We start from the raw sequence: 15,051 nt of genomic DNA, 5'->3' as shown, positions 1-15,051 counted from the left end.
TCTATCTATCTATCTATCTGTCTGTCTGTCTGTCTGTCTGTCTGTCTGTCTGTCTGTCTGTCTGTCTGTCTACAGTTAAGCCTCAACTTATGTCGGTAAATGTTTCCAAGACGTGAGACTCAACTCGGAAAACGATGTAACAAAGAATCGTTAAAAAAATTATTAGTTTAATAATGTTTTGATAAATGATTTAGACTCATTTTTGCTTTTCTGCTTCATATTAGTTTTTATGTGTTTATTATTTTTATATAAAAAACAGGACGATGTTAGTGAGTACATTATGTGTGTGTGTGTATGTATGTATGTATGTATGTATGTATGTATGTATGTATGTATGTATGTATGTATGTATGTATGTATGCGTGTGTATCTATGTGTGGTGCTTGCATGTATGCATGTGTATATGTGTATTCCTAGACCTTATTTCATTTATGAGTAATTTCAAGTTGATGTCGATATATTATTATATTTCACAAAGTGCAATAAGATTTTTTGGTAGGATGTTAAGAGATTCTTCGTATTTTCCATATTTTCTGTTTTGACTTCATTCCAGATTTGTTCAGAGCTCTGACACAGCATTTTGGCAGAAAAAATGTTATATTATGAAGCACCTTTCCCATCGTAATATCAAAACCAAGAGTTTATTATTATTTTTTTTTTTTGAAACATTGAATATAAAATTTCTGGCAGAGATGGATTGACTGAATTTGGACGGACTGAAGGCAGATTTCCACAGTACAAAATGTTTAATCGACCCAATGTTATACATTTTGAGCTCACTGAACGAGTTTCTTAAATTTCTGTCTTCCCACAGGATGCTCTCTTTGAAATTTGGAACAAATATGTTCAGTCCATCCAGGGGAAGATCGTTGATTTTTTTTGGGCGTTGCCCAAAAGTTTCGAAAAAAAAGTTGTAAGGTGGGAATCGCAATTCGTAACAAATGGACACGTTTTTATGTATTCTAACTTAGTTGTAGCAGACCATAAGCATATGAAACAGTAATGCTGTGAAACCACTGCAGATATAATAACAATGTTATTATATTGCAACAGTGCAGTCAGCGCTGGATTAACCATTAAGCAAAATAAGCACGTGCTTAGGGCATCAAAGGAAGTGGGGTACCACAGAAATGAAAATGGTTTACAGCACAAAAGAAATCACTTTAAACTTGCTAAAATAATATTCGTAATGCCTTATCTCTACTAAGTAGAGAAGCAGAAGTTTTACTTAAAATTAGTTTTAACAATATCATCGCAGACTTTGCAATTAAAAAGAACACCAAGGAGAAAACTTTTGAATATAAATAAAGTGGAAGCAGACAAAAATAAACTTTATTTTCCATCCTACTGTTAATTTTGTTTCATTTCGGAAAATAAAAATTGATTTTTATGGTTTATTATTGTTTACATTTTGAACCATTTACGTATACTTAAGAGCACCAAAACCTTTTAAGTGCTTAGGGCCTCTATGGGCCTTAATCCAGCACTGACTGCAGTGAGTATTAATTTACCTATGGAAAGTAGTGGCAGACTACACATGTGTATCATAACTTAATAACATGGCCACTTTATAATCCAAGTCAATGAAAACAACAAAACCATCATTAAAGTTCAAGCTTGCATTTTCATAATTTAATCCTTCTTAAGCCTTGGTCCCGAATTTTTGATATCGGCTCGGCTAGAAAGTGTGTTCCACGGGCAACTAGGGCAACACCTCTGCATCTGCCGCTGCCATTGCTATGTCTATTGCCAAGAAGGTTGGCTCTCTTACCCGTGTTCGCAAGTTACTGACGCCTGAAAACATTTTGTAAGGCCACCATTCTACCTTGCATTGAATATTGCTGTCATCTTTGGGCTGGTGCTCCCTCTTATTGTATTGACTTGATCGAATTCAGAATCGTGTTATTAACATGATAGGTCCTCTTCCTTCTACAGGGTTGGAGTCTTTGTCTTTTAGATGGTATTGTGACCTATCATGTCGTGGTCACCATTATAGATAGTCGTGGTCTCACGTGGTGAAACCATCTAATAACGACTCAGTTCAGAAGGCTGGAATAATAAATATAATGTGCCAGTTGGAAAAGAGAGAGACTCAACCGAATAGAATGTCTGAGAGGAGATTTATTGATATGTTAACTTGTGTGTTTGTGTGTGCGTCATGTATACAGAATAATAGACAGGCTATCATGAGAACAAAGTGTATGTGTTTATAGGCATGGATGTATGCGTGTGCGTTAAGTACATATTAGAACAACAATGAAGAGGACGGTGAGAGAGTCTATAATGAGAAGTTAGACGAATGTTCATAGATGCGTGAATGAGAAATACTAGTTCGTAGTCAAACTGTACATGGCAATTGAAATACTGTATCAAGAAGTTGTGGCGATGATGCTGTCAGAATGTTTATCAGTTCTTCCTTCGCTCATTCATCAAGTGGGTCCACTTGTCAAGGCACAGATAAAAAGTAGTCAAAGACAAAACAACAGTGTAATGTTCGTCTCCAGGAAACTCTTAATACCAGAGATTTTCAGAGAATTACAATTCAACCTCGGTGTTAAATTTTGATTAAAAGGATTACAGTCTGGTTTATTTACACACAAATGTACTTACTATCAACATGAATCTAAACTTATTCTGCATGCACGTAATTATTTTCATACACATGAAAGAATTGCCGGACAGACACATATTTTGACACACATACATACTTCTAACAATTCGACTAAATTATTTTCATCCATGCAACCAACACATACAAATATTTCAAAATTTGGTGTATTGGTGTAATTTTCCACCTTGAATCTCAGCCACTAATTCACTTTATCCAGAATTTTTTAGAAAAAACGCTACAGAAGTTTAAAGTTCGATAATTTTTACCAAATCAGAAAACAAGATTTAGATGCTGTCATTTTGTATGTGACTGCACGTGCTGTCAACTGTAAACAAGTGAAATATTGGTAGAATTCTGCTTTACACACGCTATATAACTCATCATAACTTTTTTTGCAAATTTGTATTCTACGGGAGTTCATACAATTGTGCAAAATCTAAAATTTTTTTTTTTAATTGGCGCATGATTTAAGACCTATTTAGGTGTAGGGCACTGCCCAAGGAGTTATGACGGACGAACTGTAGACAGGAACTTCGCTGCGGGTTAGCTTGGGAGCTGGTCTGCAACGAAGTTGATTTTCGATTAAGCGGATTTCTATGAAGCAGGAGTTGACTGGCGGCTGTCGCCTTCGTGTGTTTAATTAAATAAATCTTTCACTAACACATTCTGGGTCTCCGTTTATTTTTTTTATTGTGTGTGTGTGTATAGCTTCACTAAAGCTATAACTGGTGACTCCACAGAAGAACAACAGCTTTCGCTTCGCACATCGAAGTAAACAAGAAATCAAAGAAACATGGCAAGCGATCACACTACAGTACTGAAGGTACCACAATTCTAGCCGAAGTGGACTGAGCTATGGTTCGCGCAGGCGGAGGCGCAATTTAACATACACAAAATAACATCAGACCTAACGAAATATTCGTACGTAGTAGCGGCACAAGATGAGGACACGGCAACGATGGTGCTGGACATTTTCACTCAACCCCCGGCAACACACAAATACATCATGTTATACATTCCGGCAGAGCAACCAGGAAGTGGCAGCCAAGATACTAGAGGACCTGCGGCAGTTAATGAAAGCAGCCGACAAACATTTTTTATCCAGTGGTGTTATGGTCAACGCCATAGGGTCGGCCCCGAGACATGATAGAGTTAAACAAGACGACCTCTGTTTCTACCACACAAAATTCGGGAAAAAGGCTACGAAGTGCAAAAAACCATGTAGCTTCAGGACTCCTTAACGATCAGCCCCGGGAAACTCCAGGGCCGGCTGCCATTGACTACCCAAAATTTGCAAACTTTAAAAGCTATTAACTCTTTATTTATTGATTTATGGCGAAAATGAATTTCATGTCAATGATTACCATACAAAACTATACCAATACACCAAATATAAAATCAATTGAAGAAATTGAAAAGTGACAGCCAAATAGAAAAGATCCCAGAAAGTTAATGGTGAAATATGCGATCGGGAATGACTAATGTCTTCTCCAACAACTGGCTGTTTACTGTTTTGTTTGTAAGCATTTATTATATTTTTTACCACAAACAACAAAACATGCTCGGGTGAGTTTGCTGACTGACAAGATACGATTGTAATTCAGTTATGAGAACTTTGAAAAATATAAAGCAGCTTTGTTGACATACTTGACAAGAAGCTTGGTTCCTCTTTAGACTCAAGACTTGTCCAACAAATTAAAATAGAACAACAGCGCTGGCAGAATGTGCTTGGTCGAACGTGTCGTTGCAGTGATAGACACTCTGACAGAATGTGGTCGAACTTTGAGCGGTGATAATGAAACTTTTGGATAATAAAACAATTGCAGCTGATCTAGTCTTAACGACTAAGTTTGTTTTAGTTCTTTCTGACCGCATAAAACGAAATAGAAAGCAGCTGATTTGGTCTCCTTCAGGCTGCGTGCTCTAATATTAAATCATCCTTATGTGGATCAGTTAGCAGTTGATTTTGGTGGTACTGAACACGAAATAAATAGAAACGGCTTGATGTCGAAAGTGTGCAGAGAAAAGGAGATCGAGAAAAAAAAGCAAGCGATGGATTCGCATCTGAAGTTTATGAAGAGCTTTCTCCAATAGACATATAGCCAGTGAAATCATTCGTTCCTATAGTAAATGTCCTTCTAGCGATTTGAACAGAAGAGCAACAGCTTAGGTCTATGCGACAGCGCATTTTTGTTTTTAATTGGTTTAAAACTTTCAGAGACATAGCTACGTGGAGCAGTCGAAACATTGACTAAAGACTATCTAAATGTTTTGATATTTTTACCTTACAAGTGAACTGTGGCACTTTCGTGCAAATTCATTCTCTTTTCTTGGATAATTCTGCTACCAAGCAGAGTTACCCGGAAAAGAGAATGAATCTGCCAGAGAGACCGATGTTAAATTTTTTTCCCTGACTTGATGCAGTTAGATTTTCTCTAATATCAAACAAAATTACAACTATTAATATTCCTGATGGTAACGTATTATTTAGGAGAAAGATAATTATTACAGCTAAAGAGAATTAAATTAACTGAGAACAACCATATCTCAAGGTGAAAAAATACTGTTTACATTTAGCATCATTTTTTACTTGTTTCAATCATTGGACTGCAGCCAGACAGGAGCACCACCTTTAAAGCCTGGTATTTATTTTATCGGTTCTCTTGCCGAACTGCTATGTTACAGAGCATAAAGAGCAATAGACTGCACAGCTTTCCACATTGAAGACAAAATTCATGATTTTACATTTTAGAAATTAAGAAAGAACATGTTTCAAGTTTGTTAAGTTTTTATGTGCTATTAAATTATTAAAAAGCAAACATGTTTTTGATTTTTACCAAACTTATAACTCTTTAATGAGACGACACTAAAGTTCCATATGAATTAGGATCTGATCAAGCCTAACTCCAGCGTGGGGCAGAGCCCATGATTTTACTGATCCTCCGTAACTGATGAGATCTGAGTAAAATTGTCATTTGTACATGTTGGGTAATAAATTAACATACACATTTATTTATTTGAAAGAAAATTACCGGAGAACTTTTTTTCTGTTTCGAAACCATTTGTAGGGAAGAAAGAGAAAAAAACCGCAACAATGCAGCACCAAGTTCCTCGATTGGTCGCACCCCACAAGGTTCAACGAAACCTACTGAAGCAAGTCAGCACCCTCGCAGCATTACCACAGGCGATGGCGAGGCTAAGGTGTTGGGAAAGTCAATCGCCGTCACGGGCATCACCTGACACCCCGTTGAGACTAGCTGCCAACGGTGACAAGAACTTCGCGGTTAGTAGCCTAGTCCCTCCGAACGTCTGAAACGCCACAGGTTGGAAGAGATAGTACACTGTCAGGTCCCAATACTTCAGGGTTTTCTTTCGTTCGGCCACGGAAGCAGTGACCCTCCCATTTACTTCAGCATACAGGATGCATGAGGGAGCAAACGAATCGCAGACTGTGATATCCCAAATGAGACATCTGTCTCTAACCCAGAGACAGAGGGTAAGACTATCTGGTCTCTTTCCATTACTTCTGGATAATCCCGCCGGCTCTAGAATTGTGGGGTGGGGATATTAATCTGAGCCAGGACCCGCTTAATGATAATAAATATATTCTGATTTTTTAGACTTGGTATGGCTTGTTGCTGTTGTTACTTAGCCCCTATCAGCTTTAAATGGGCAGTTCGATGATGAAAGGTATTCTAACTCTGACTACCTCGTTTTTCGCGTTCCACCCTCACCCAGACAGTGTATGTAGAACTATCTTATCGAATGTGTTTCCCACCCCCGTTTCTTTTAAAAGAAATAGTGCGATATAGGGAAATTTGGCTGCTGACCTAATGGGTTCCCTGTTAACGTTATTTCCGTATTAATATGTTTATAAATAATGATTTTACCAAGACAACACCTCCATGGGACGGACACCAGAGAGAAAAAAGGCAAATTTGATCCTCGAGTATTTGAACTTATCAGCAGTCAGTCCCAACTTAATCGATCGTTGTTTGTGTAAAGGCTGAAAGACCTGTTCAATGAGGCATAACGGATGAGTTTATTATATCTCCATGGTAAATAAAACGTTAGTTACACCAATTAGTTCAACGAGGTAACAAGGCGGTGGTTCTCAGGTGAGAGAATAGAAAACTATAACTTTTCCTGTTGTCTTAAACTGCCAAACTGGCGAAAATTGTACCAGTTGATCAGGAGGGAATCATTATAACTAATTCATTAGTCGGAAAAACAGAAAATAATGGAGCAGAACAGAATACAGGACTGTCATCGTCTGTTTGCCGCGACGAAAACAGCGGAGAAAATTCACTTAGTTGTGAACAAGTATCTTCCACTACTGCTATACCACCAGTAGAGGAAGAAAGGGGGGAATATAAAGTCAGAGCAAGAGGAAGTTGTGATAATGACTATAAGCGGACCTTAGCGAACGGAGGTCTTCTGGCAGCGCGTAGAATGGAAATGGAAACACTGGTTTCAGGAGATAAAAAGGACTCGCTACCTCGTGATGAAAGTATAATTAGTGCAGAAGCTCTTAATTTAACTTTACATCAAGTAAGTTACTTCCAAAATACTTTGTTAACATGAAGAACAGTAAGAGTTATTTGAAATACAAATTGAGAGAGAGAGAGAAAGAAAGATAGAGAGAGAGTGATAGAAAGGGAAAACACGGGTAAGACGAAAACAACTTGGAGAGGGGTTGGTCGAGATAGATGCTGAAGAAAGAGCGAACGAAAAAGAGAGAGAGAGAGAGAAATATGAAATTGTAACGTGTGTGATTACATGTGGTTATTTCTTGATACGGACTAATAACGAGCTTTTTTTGTACACTAGTATTTTGTTGACAGTTTCATATAAAATTTCCTTCAGACTTTCGATGGAAACTAGAAAATAAATTAACTCCATTACCCCTAATTTCCAACTGTTCATCAGAGCTACTATATTACTGTTTTACTTTTCTCTAGATCCACTCCAATTTGATGTAGTATGTAAAAATAACATGTAACCTATTTTAGTGGTGTACTTAAGAGCGGGTTGAGATTTGGCAGTATGAAAGTAACAACCGCTTAAATTTAAAGATTCCCTTGGTTTCATTGTGAAATTCCTTTTAATCATAGAGTTAAATATAGAAGTATGTATACTCCATATGAATATACAAACGAGTAAAAGAATACTGACGTTTCAGGCTAACCTAAATATTTGATTAGGATTTTCTTTCTACCCTCGACATAATAACTTAAATATTTACGAATTTCACAAATTGTCTGTTAGTCTTATATTCCGAACTAGTCATATTATCTAAATTATATACCTATTTAATTTTTACTGAAGGTGTTTCGAAATTCTATATCCTTTTTTTTCTCCATCGGAATCTGTTTACCTTCGTTATTTTAGCAATAGCTGCGTGAAGATTCAGCCCAATTGCAATTTTTAGAAAAAATTCTATAATTGATGTTGGTAGAAATCTAAAATATTTTTATTGTTATACTTAGGGATGGTCCAACATACGATTTCACATCAAGAATCTAGCAAAACAAAAACATAAACGTAATAAAATATTTTTCTTATCATAAATATCTTCACATCCATGTGCCATCTGTAACAAGGAGAATTAAAACGGTTCTATAGCATTTTCGTCTCGTATTTTGTACAATCACCTTATTGGTTTCCACATTAAAGAAATTATTATTGAAATGAACGATTTTTTTTTAAATAATAAGGGTTGAAGTATGTAATATCTATGTAGTAGTACGTTAGCACGTCACTGTATTTCGTCTGTCTTTACGTTCTGAGTTCAAATTCCGCCGAGGTCGACTTTGCCTTTCATCCTTTCGGGGTCGATAAATTAAGTACCAGTTGCGTACTGGATCGATCTAATCGTCCGGTTCCATCCCCAAACTTTCGGGCCTTTATGCCTAGAGTATAAAAGAATATGTATGTAGTAGTATGTAATATGTAATTTGAAATATATAATGAGTCAAATTCAAGATGTATCGACGCTTATGGCGTAAAATTGACGTTTCGATAGTGTAGCGAAGGAACACCCGCTTTTTTAGAAATGTAACTACAAAAATACACAAAATCAAATCTCAAGACAAACACGTGTGTGAGAGAGAGAGAGAGAGAGGGTGAGGGTGGAACTGTCGTGCATGGAAAGCTATAGATATTTTATTTGACAGTCAACTAAAGTTGTTACTGAACGAGCACCTTGCACTGAGAAAAAGCCCGACACAGTTGAAAAGCAACCTGCAACGCCTAAGCTGTCGTTAAGAAGCTTTCTGTTTACAGAAAATAAGCAAATAACACAAAGGACTTCTGAGTGCAACTTATAAATAGATAAATAAATAAATAAATAAATCATGATGTAGCGATAACTTAAACATTTTACCGAAAAGAAAATATTACATCAAATTAAAAATGTTTTTATTTTATGAATTAAAAAAAAATGGAACAAAAAAAAAAATGAAAATAATTGTGTGCGTGTATATGTATGTGTAGGTATATGTATGAGTTTTTAAAATTATTTTTTTTATAAGTACACACACACACTATCCTTTCTAATTTTGACAGAAAGCCAGAGATTTTGAGGAGAGTGGGAAGGTACTTATTTTATCGACCTCGAAAGGATCAAAGGCAACGTCGACCTTGGCAGCATTTGAACTAAGAACATAAAAACCCGTTGAAATGCTGCTAAGCATGTTGTCTGGTACGCTAACGATTTTGTTAAAAATCTAATAGTTACCAGTGTGTTTCTGTCTATCAACTTCTGAGACAGGGTACTTTCATTATATTTGAATTTCATGGAACTATCCCTTTCTACTTTAGGCACAGGGTCTGTGATTTTGGGGGAAGGGGATAGTCGATTTCATTGACTCCAGTGCGCAACTGGTACTTATTTTATCAACTCCGAAAGGATGAAAGGCAAAGTCGACCTCGGCGGAATTTCAACTCTGAACGTAAAGACAGACGAAATACCTATTTCTATTTCTTTACTACCCACAAGGGGCTAAACAGAGAGGGAACGAACAAGGACAGACTAACGGATTAAGTCGATTATATCGACTCCAGTGCGTAACTGGTACTTATTTAATCGACCCCGAAAGGATGAAAGGCAAAGTCAACCTCGGCGGAATTTGAACTCAGAACGTAGCGGCTGCTCGGCGTGCTAACGATTTTGCCTTATTTCATGGAAATATTGTTTTCAAATTTTGGCACAAGGCCAGCAATTTCGAGGGAAGGGATCAGTCGATTACGTCAACTCCAGTCCTTGACTCGTAATTATTTTATTGACCCTGAAAAAATGTAAGGCAAAGTTGACCTCGTCGGAATTTGAACTCAGAAAGTGCTTAGCGGCATTTCGTCCGGCGTGCTAATGATTCTGCTGACATCGCCTTATTTCGAGCAAATATTGATACCCTGTTCAATGGGAATCATAAGTTGTTTACTTTGCTAAATACTAGCTATCTATTAATTGTGTACAGGTGTAGGAGTGGTTGCGTGGAGGTGTAGGAGTGGCTGTTTGGTAAGTAGGCTGCTTACGAACCACATGGTTCCGGGTTCAGTTCCACTGCGTTGCACCTAGGGCAAGTGTCTTCTACAATAGCCTCGGGCCGACCAAAGCCTTGTGAGTGGATTTGGTAGACAGAAACTGAAAGAAGCCTGTCGTATATATGTATATATATATGTGTGTGTATGTGTGTATATATGTTTGTGTGTCTGTGTTTGTCCCCCAAACATTGCTTTACAACCGATGCTGGTGTGTTTACGTCCATGTAACTTAGCGGTTCGGCAAAAGAGACCGATAGAATATGTACTAGGCTTACAAAGAATAAGTCCTGGGGTCGATTTGCTTGACTAAAGGCAGTGCTCCAGCATGGCCACAGTCAAATGGCTGAAACAAGTAGAAGAGTTATATAATATATCATTCCTTAAATGATAAAGAAGAACGATATTACATTCTCAATACAGTTTACTACAAGTGATTAACTATGAACATATACTCCTATACTAGCACATAGTGATGGTGGTTGAAGGGAAGGCAGTGAAGTCAAAGGTGTTGATGGTGGTGGTATCAGAAGTCTGAATGGATGGTGTATGTATGGCAGTTGTGGTGACGATGGTGGTGGTACTGGTGATGGTGATGGTTGAAAACAATCAACAGAGAGAGAGAGAGAGAGAGTGAGAGAGAGAGAAAGTGGTTAGACAGGAAAAAAAATAGTACTGATCACTGAATGGGAAGACGAAAATTGTTGTTTATCATGCAGATTTGCAATAAGTTCCAAGCAGACAAATTATATCATTGTTTTGATGAAAATTGTTCATTGCTTGAAAATTATTGTACTCTATGCATGAAGTGTCATTGTTGGGCCCAAGGCCCAATGAAAGTCCTCCACAAGAGCCAGCTTAAAAGCCACCCACTTGATAGGGCAGCTTTTAAGCTAGTTTTATATATATATATATATATTATATATATATATATATATGTATATATATATATATATATATATATATATATATATATATATATATATATATATATATATATATATATATAGTGTGTGTGTGTATAAAGAGGTTGAATAGACCCATAGGTTCCATCTATAATTTGCTGTTGTCTGTTTGAAGGTAATTTTTAGCAGGGCATCCTTCCAGATTCTTTGCCTGCTCTTGGAGTATGAGGTCCCAATATTCACTGTGGAGGGCTTTGACAGGAGAGTCAGAAATGCCCAGGACTTCCTTACTGCGATGGGCTTCTTTCAGTTTCTGTCTACAAAATTTTACTCACAAGGCTTTTGTCGACCCGAGGCTATAGTAAAAGATAATTGCCCAAGGTGCCACACAGTGGGACTGAAACTGGAACTGTGTAGTTGGGAACTAAGCTTCTTACCATACAGCCATATATATATATATATATATGTTGAATAGATATACTATTAAATTAGTATCTAATTCTCTCACCCTTATTAATTAATTATATATAAAATGTATATATTGAGACTTGTAGGATACACACCTATGACATATTTTGCATAAAATGTGGCTATTATGTAAGTTATGGCTGACTTGAAATATAGCTGTCAAGATAATACTTCAAATAATTCTTCTGTTCTGTTTTGTTTTCTTTTTTTATTCTGTAATCTGTATTTTATACGTTATGTAAATATGTCTCAAACCTACTTCTGCTTATCTGCCTTGCTCTCTCTGCAGTATATCATCATCATCATTTAACATCCGCTTTCCATGCTAGCATGGGTTGAACGATTTGACTGAGGACTGGCGAACCAGATGACTGCACCAGGCTCCAATCTTAATCTGGCAGTGTTTCTACAGTTGGATGCCCTTCCTAAAGCCAACCACTCCGAGAGTGTAGTGGGTGCTTTTATGTGCCACTGGCAATGGCCACGGTCAGATGGTGTTCTTTACATGCCACCTGTACAGGAGCCAGTCCAGCAGCACTGGCAATGATCACACTTGAATGTTTTCTTCACATGCTACCGGCACAAGTGCCAGTAAGGTGATGCTGGTAGCGATCACGCTTGAATGGTGATTCTTATGTGGCACGGAAGCCAGTTAGCTGCTCTGGCAATATATATATATATATTATATATATATATATATATAATATATATATATATATATCAGTAACAATGAAGGGTGAAATTAATTAATTTGGAATAATTATCAATTACACCAAGTAGTCTTCGGCATGTAAAAGCCTCATTCGAGGAAAATTTAAGTAATACTAAGCAATTAAGGGTTTAGCAACGAATTGCCTTACCGCACACCGAATTTAGAAATAGCAGTCAAAGAGATTATAGCTATTTCTTCTACTAAAAGGGAGATCTCAGCAAAAACACAGCATTTGAAAGGCAAACACAAACAGGTAAGAGAGAATGAATTAACGGCAATCTATCATACAGTTTTAAGTCACCTACGGACGTACGTTTCGAGATCAAGTCTTAGGAAAGCATAAGAATTAGATAATTCTACTTTACCCATACTTCTTCTCTCATCAGCGCAGGATACAAACAATCATGAATGATTGTATATTGAATTTTGAGATACTAGAAGGCACCAACTCAATTCAGTATCAGAGCGAGCTAGAAGCCACAGCTAGTATCACCAAATTCAAAGTTTGAATGAAAGTTTGTGTCACCAGTCCCTTCCCAAGTCTTAGGAAAGCATAAGAATTAGATATATATAAATGTATATATTCTCTTTTACTCTTTTATTTGTTTCAATCATTTGATTGCTGCCATGTTGGAGCACCACTTTTTGTTGAACAAATAGGCCCCAGGACTTATTCTTTGTAAGCCTAGTACTTATTCTATCAGCCTCTTTTGCCAAACGGCTAAGTTATAGGGATGTAAACATACCAGAATTGGTCATCAAGCGATGGTGGTTGGGGGTTGGGGGGACAAACATATATATATACATATGACAGGCTTCTTTCAGTTTCTGTCTATCAAATCAACTCACAAGGTTTTGGATGGCTTGAGGCTATAGTAGAGTTTTGCCCAAGGTGCCATGCAGTGGGACTAAACCCAGAACCACGTGGTTGGTAAGCAAGCTACTTAACACACAGCTACTCCTGCACCTATATATATATATATTATATATATAGGAAAATTGAACAAGGAGACAAACTCTCAGGATGTTGTTAAACCATTTATATCTTGAATTCTTCTACATATGTTTCAACAGATGCACACCAAAATCTCTGACAGGATAAATTATTGTCAGCAATGCATCAATCTTTTCACGAAGGATATCTATATATATAAAACTGTAGTTGTGTGAGTGTCTGTCTCCTACGATTTAGATTCCTAACTCCTCCCACATTTTGCGGTGCAGTTTAACCAAATTCGAGTATCTTATAGTCGTGATTAATATCAAGCCCGTCTGGCTATTAGCACGCGTCTACGATGAGTCTACGATTTTAAAAATAATTTAACATCATTTTTTATTCCATTTTAATGCATAATTTTTCGTGTGTCGATGGCGGCGGAGTTGGCGTCCACGCTCAAACACCTGCACCTGTGTTTGCTTCTCCCCCTTCTTCCCTCCCTCGTGAAGCTGTGGGGAAGGGAGTTTAAGGAAATCAACGTCGTAATGCGTTGTCAAGGAGACCAGCGTTCTTTTAGAACAACGACTTCATGGCTTGAAGACACCAAAACAGAAATGGCTAAGAAAGCCCGAATTGGCATCTATAAAGGAAGTAACTCTCTAAAAATGCTTATATAGTTATTTCCCTTACAAACCCGAGCAACGCCGGGCAATACTGCTAGTAAATAATAAACTCATCAAACAGACATGTTAACAGAGATAGAAAGTCCTATTAAATGTAACGTATTTATATTCATATGCACACTTAAGCAACATTTAGCTACCTTGTAATTATTCCTCTGGATTTTTCCTTTAAATTGTAAATTCTCTCTCTCTCTCTCTCATCGTTAGCCACTACACACATTTTTTTTCTCTCCTTGTTTCTCTCCTTGTTTTTTCTGTGTCCCTTTCTGTAGAAGAGCATAGGCTCGAAACATAAAATACTTTTTCTATTCCTGAGCATTATATTAATACATCTGTTTGTTTTGTACATCACCTGTCTTCATCTTTTGTTTTTTTCATAAACTCTCCCTATATATATATATAATATATATGTGTGTGTGTGTGTGTGTGTGTGTTTATATATATGTTGGCACAGGCGTAGATAGGTGCAAGTGTGGCTGTGTAGGTAAGACTCTCGTTTTCCAACCTTAGGTTAACTCCCAGTGCGGGGCACCTTGGACAGGTGTTTCTATCATAGCCCTCTCCATCATTTATGAGAAAACAAAATAGGATCTGTGTCTACATAATTTTTCTTCCTTGCTATGGTGTTAATACTAAATCATGGCTATCAGTTGGAATCTAGGGAGACTTGGTAGCATGTACTATGCTTTTCCTAATTGTTTCAGGTCTCTAGCTCCCTATTCAGTTTGGAACAGACATAGACACCTTTTTGATCTCAAACCTTTGACCTAGTGGAACACCCATGATATGATAGCTGAAAGAATGGAGGAAAGCACCAGCACTGGGCTTGTACTTGTTTACAGCTGAGTAGCCTGTTGTAACATGAATTGAAGTGTCATACACAAGGACACAAAATATTACCCAACCCATGAATTGAACTCACAATCTTGAGGTTGTGAGCACCTACTACACTCTTCGAGTTCTTGGTGTTAGGGAGGGCATCCAGCTGTAAAAACAATGCCAAATCAGATTGGAATTTGGTGCAGCTATTTGGCTTACCAGTTCTGTCAAACCGTCCAACCCATGTCAGCATGGAAAATGGACATTAAATGATGATGATGATACACACACACACACACACACACACACACATATGTACATACATACATACATACATACATACATACAAATAAAGTATATATATATATATATAT

General features: G+C 37.2%; 1 protein-coding gene across 1 annotated transcript in view; it reads left to right on the top strand.

Moving 5' to 3' along the window:
* The first annotated feature begins 6,703 nt into the window (after positions 1 to 6,703).
* LOC115232467 (transient receptor potential cation channel subfamily A member 1 homolog) overlaps positions 6,704 to 15,051 on the top strand; it is a 72,722-nt gene continuing 64,374 nt past the window's right edge. The window contains exon 1 of the mRNA XM_029802349.2: positions 6,704 to 7,162. Coding sequence (XP_029658209.1) covers positions 7,064 to 7,162 — 99 coding nt within the window. The 5' untranslated portion in view covers positions 6,704 to 7,063. The remainder of the gene's footprint in view (positions 7,163 to 15,051) is intronic.

Source organism: Octopus sinensis, linkage group LG2, assembly GCF_006345805.1.
Source record: "Octopus sinensis linkage group LG2, ASM634580v1, whole genome shotgun sequence".
Classification (NCBI taxonomy): Eukaryota; Metazoa; Mollusca; class Cephalopoda; order Octopoda; family Octopodidae; genus Octopus; species Octopus sinensis.
The sequence above is the reverse complement of the archived record's forward strand: the minus strand, read 5'-3'. Positions and strand labels throughout refer to the sequence as shown.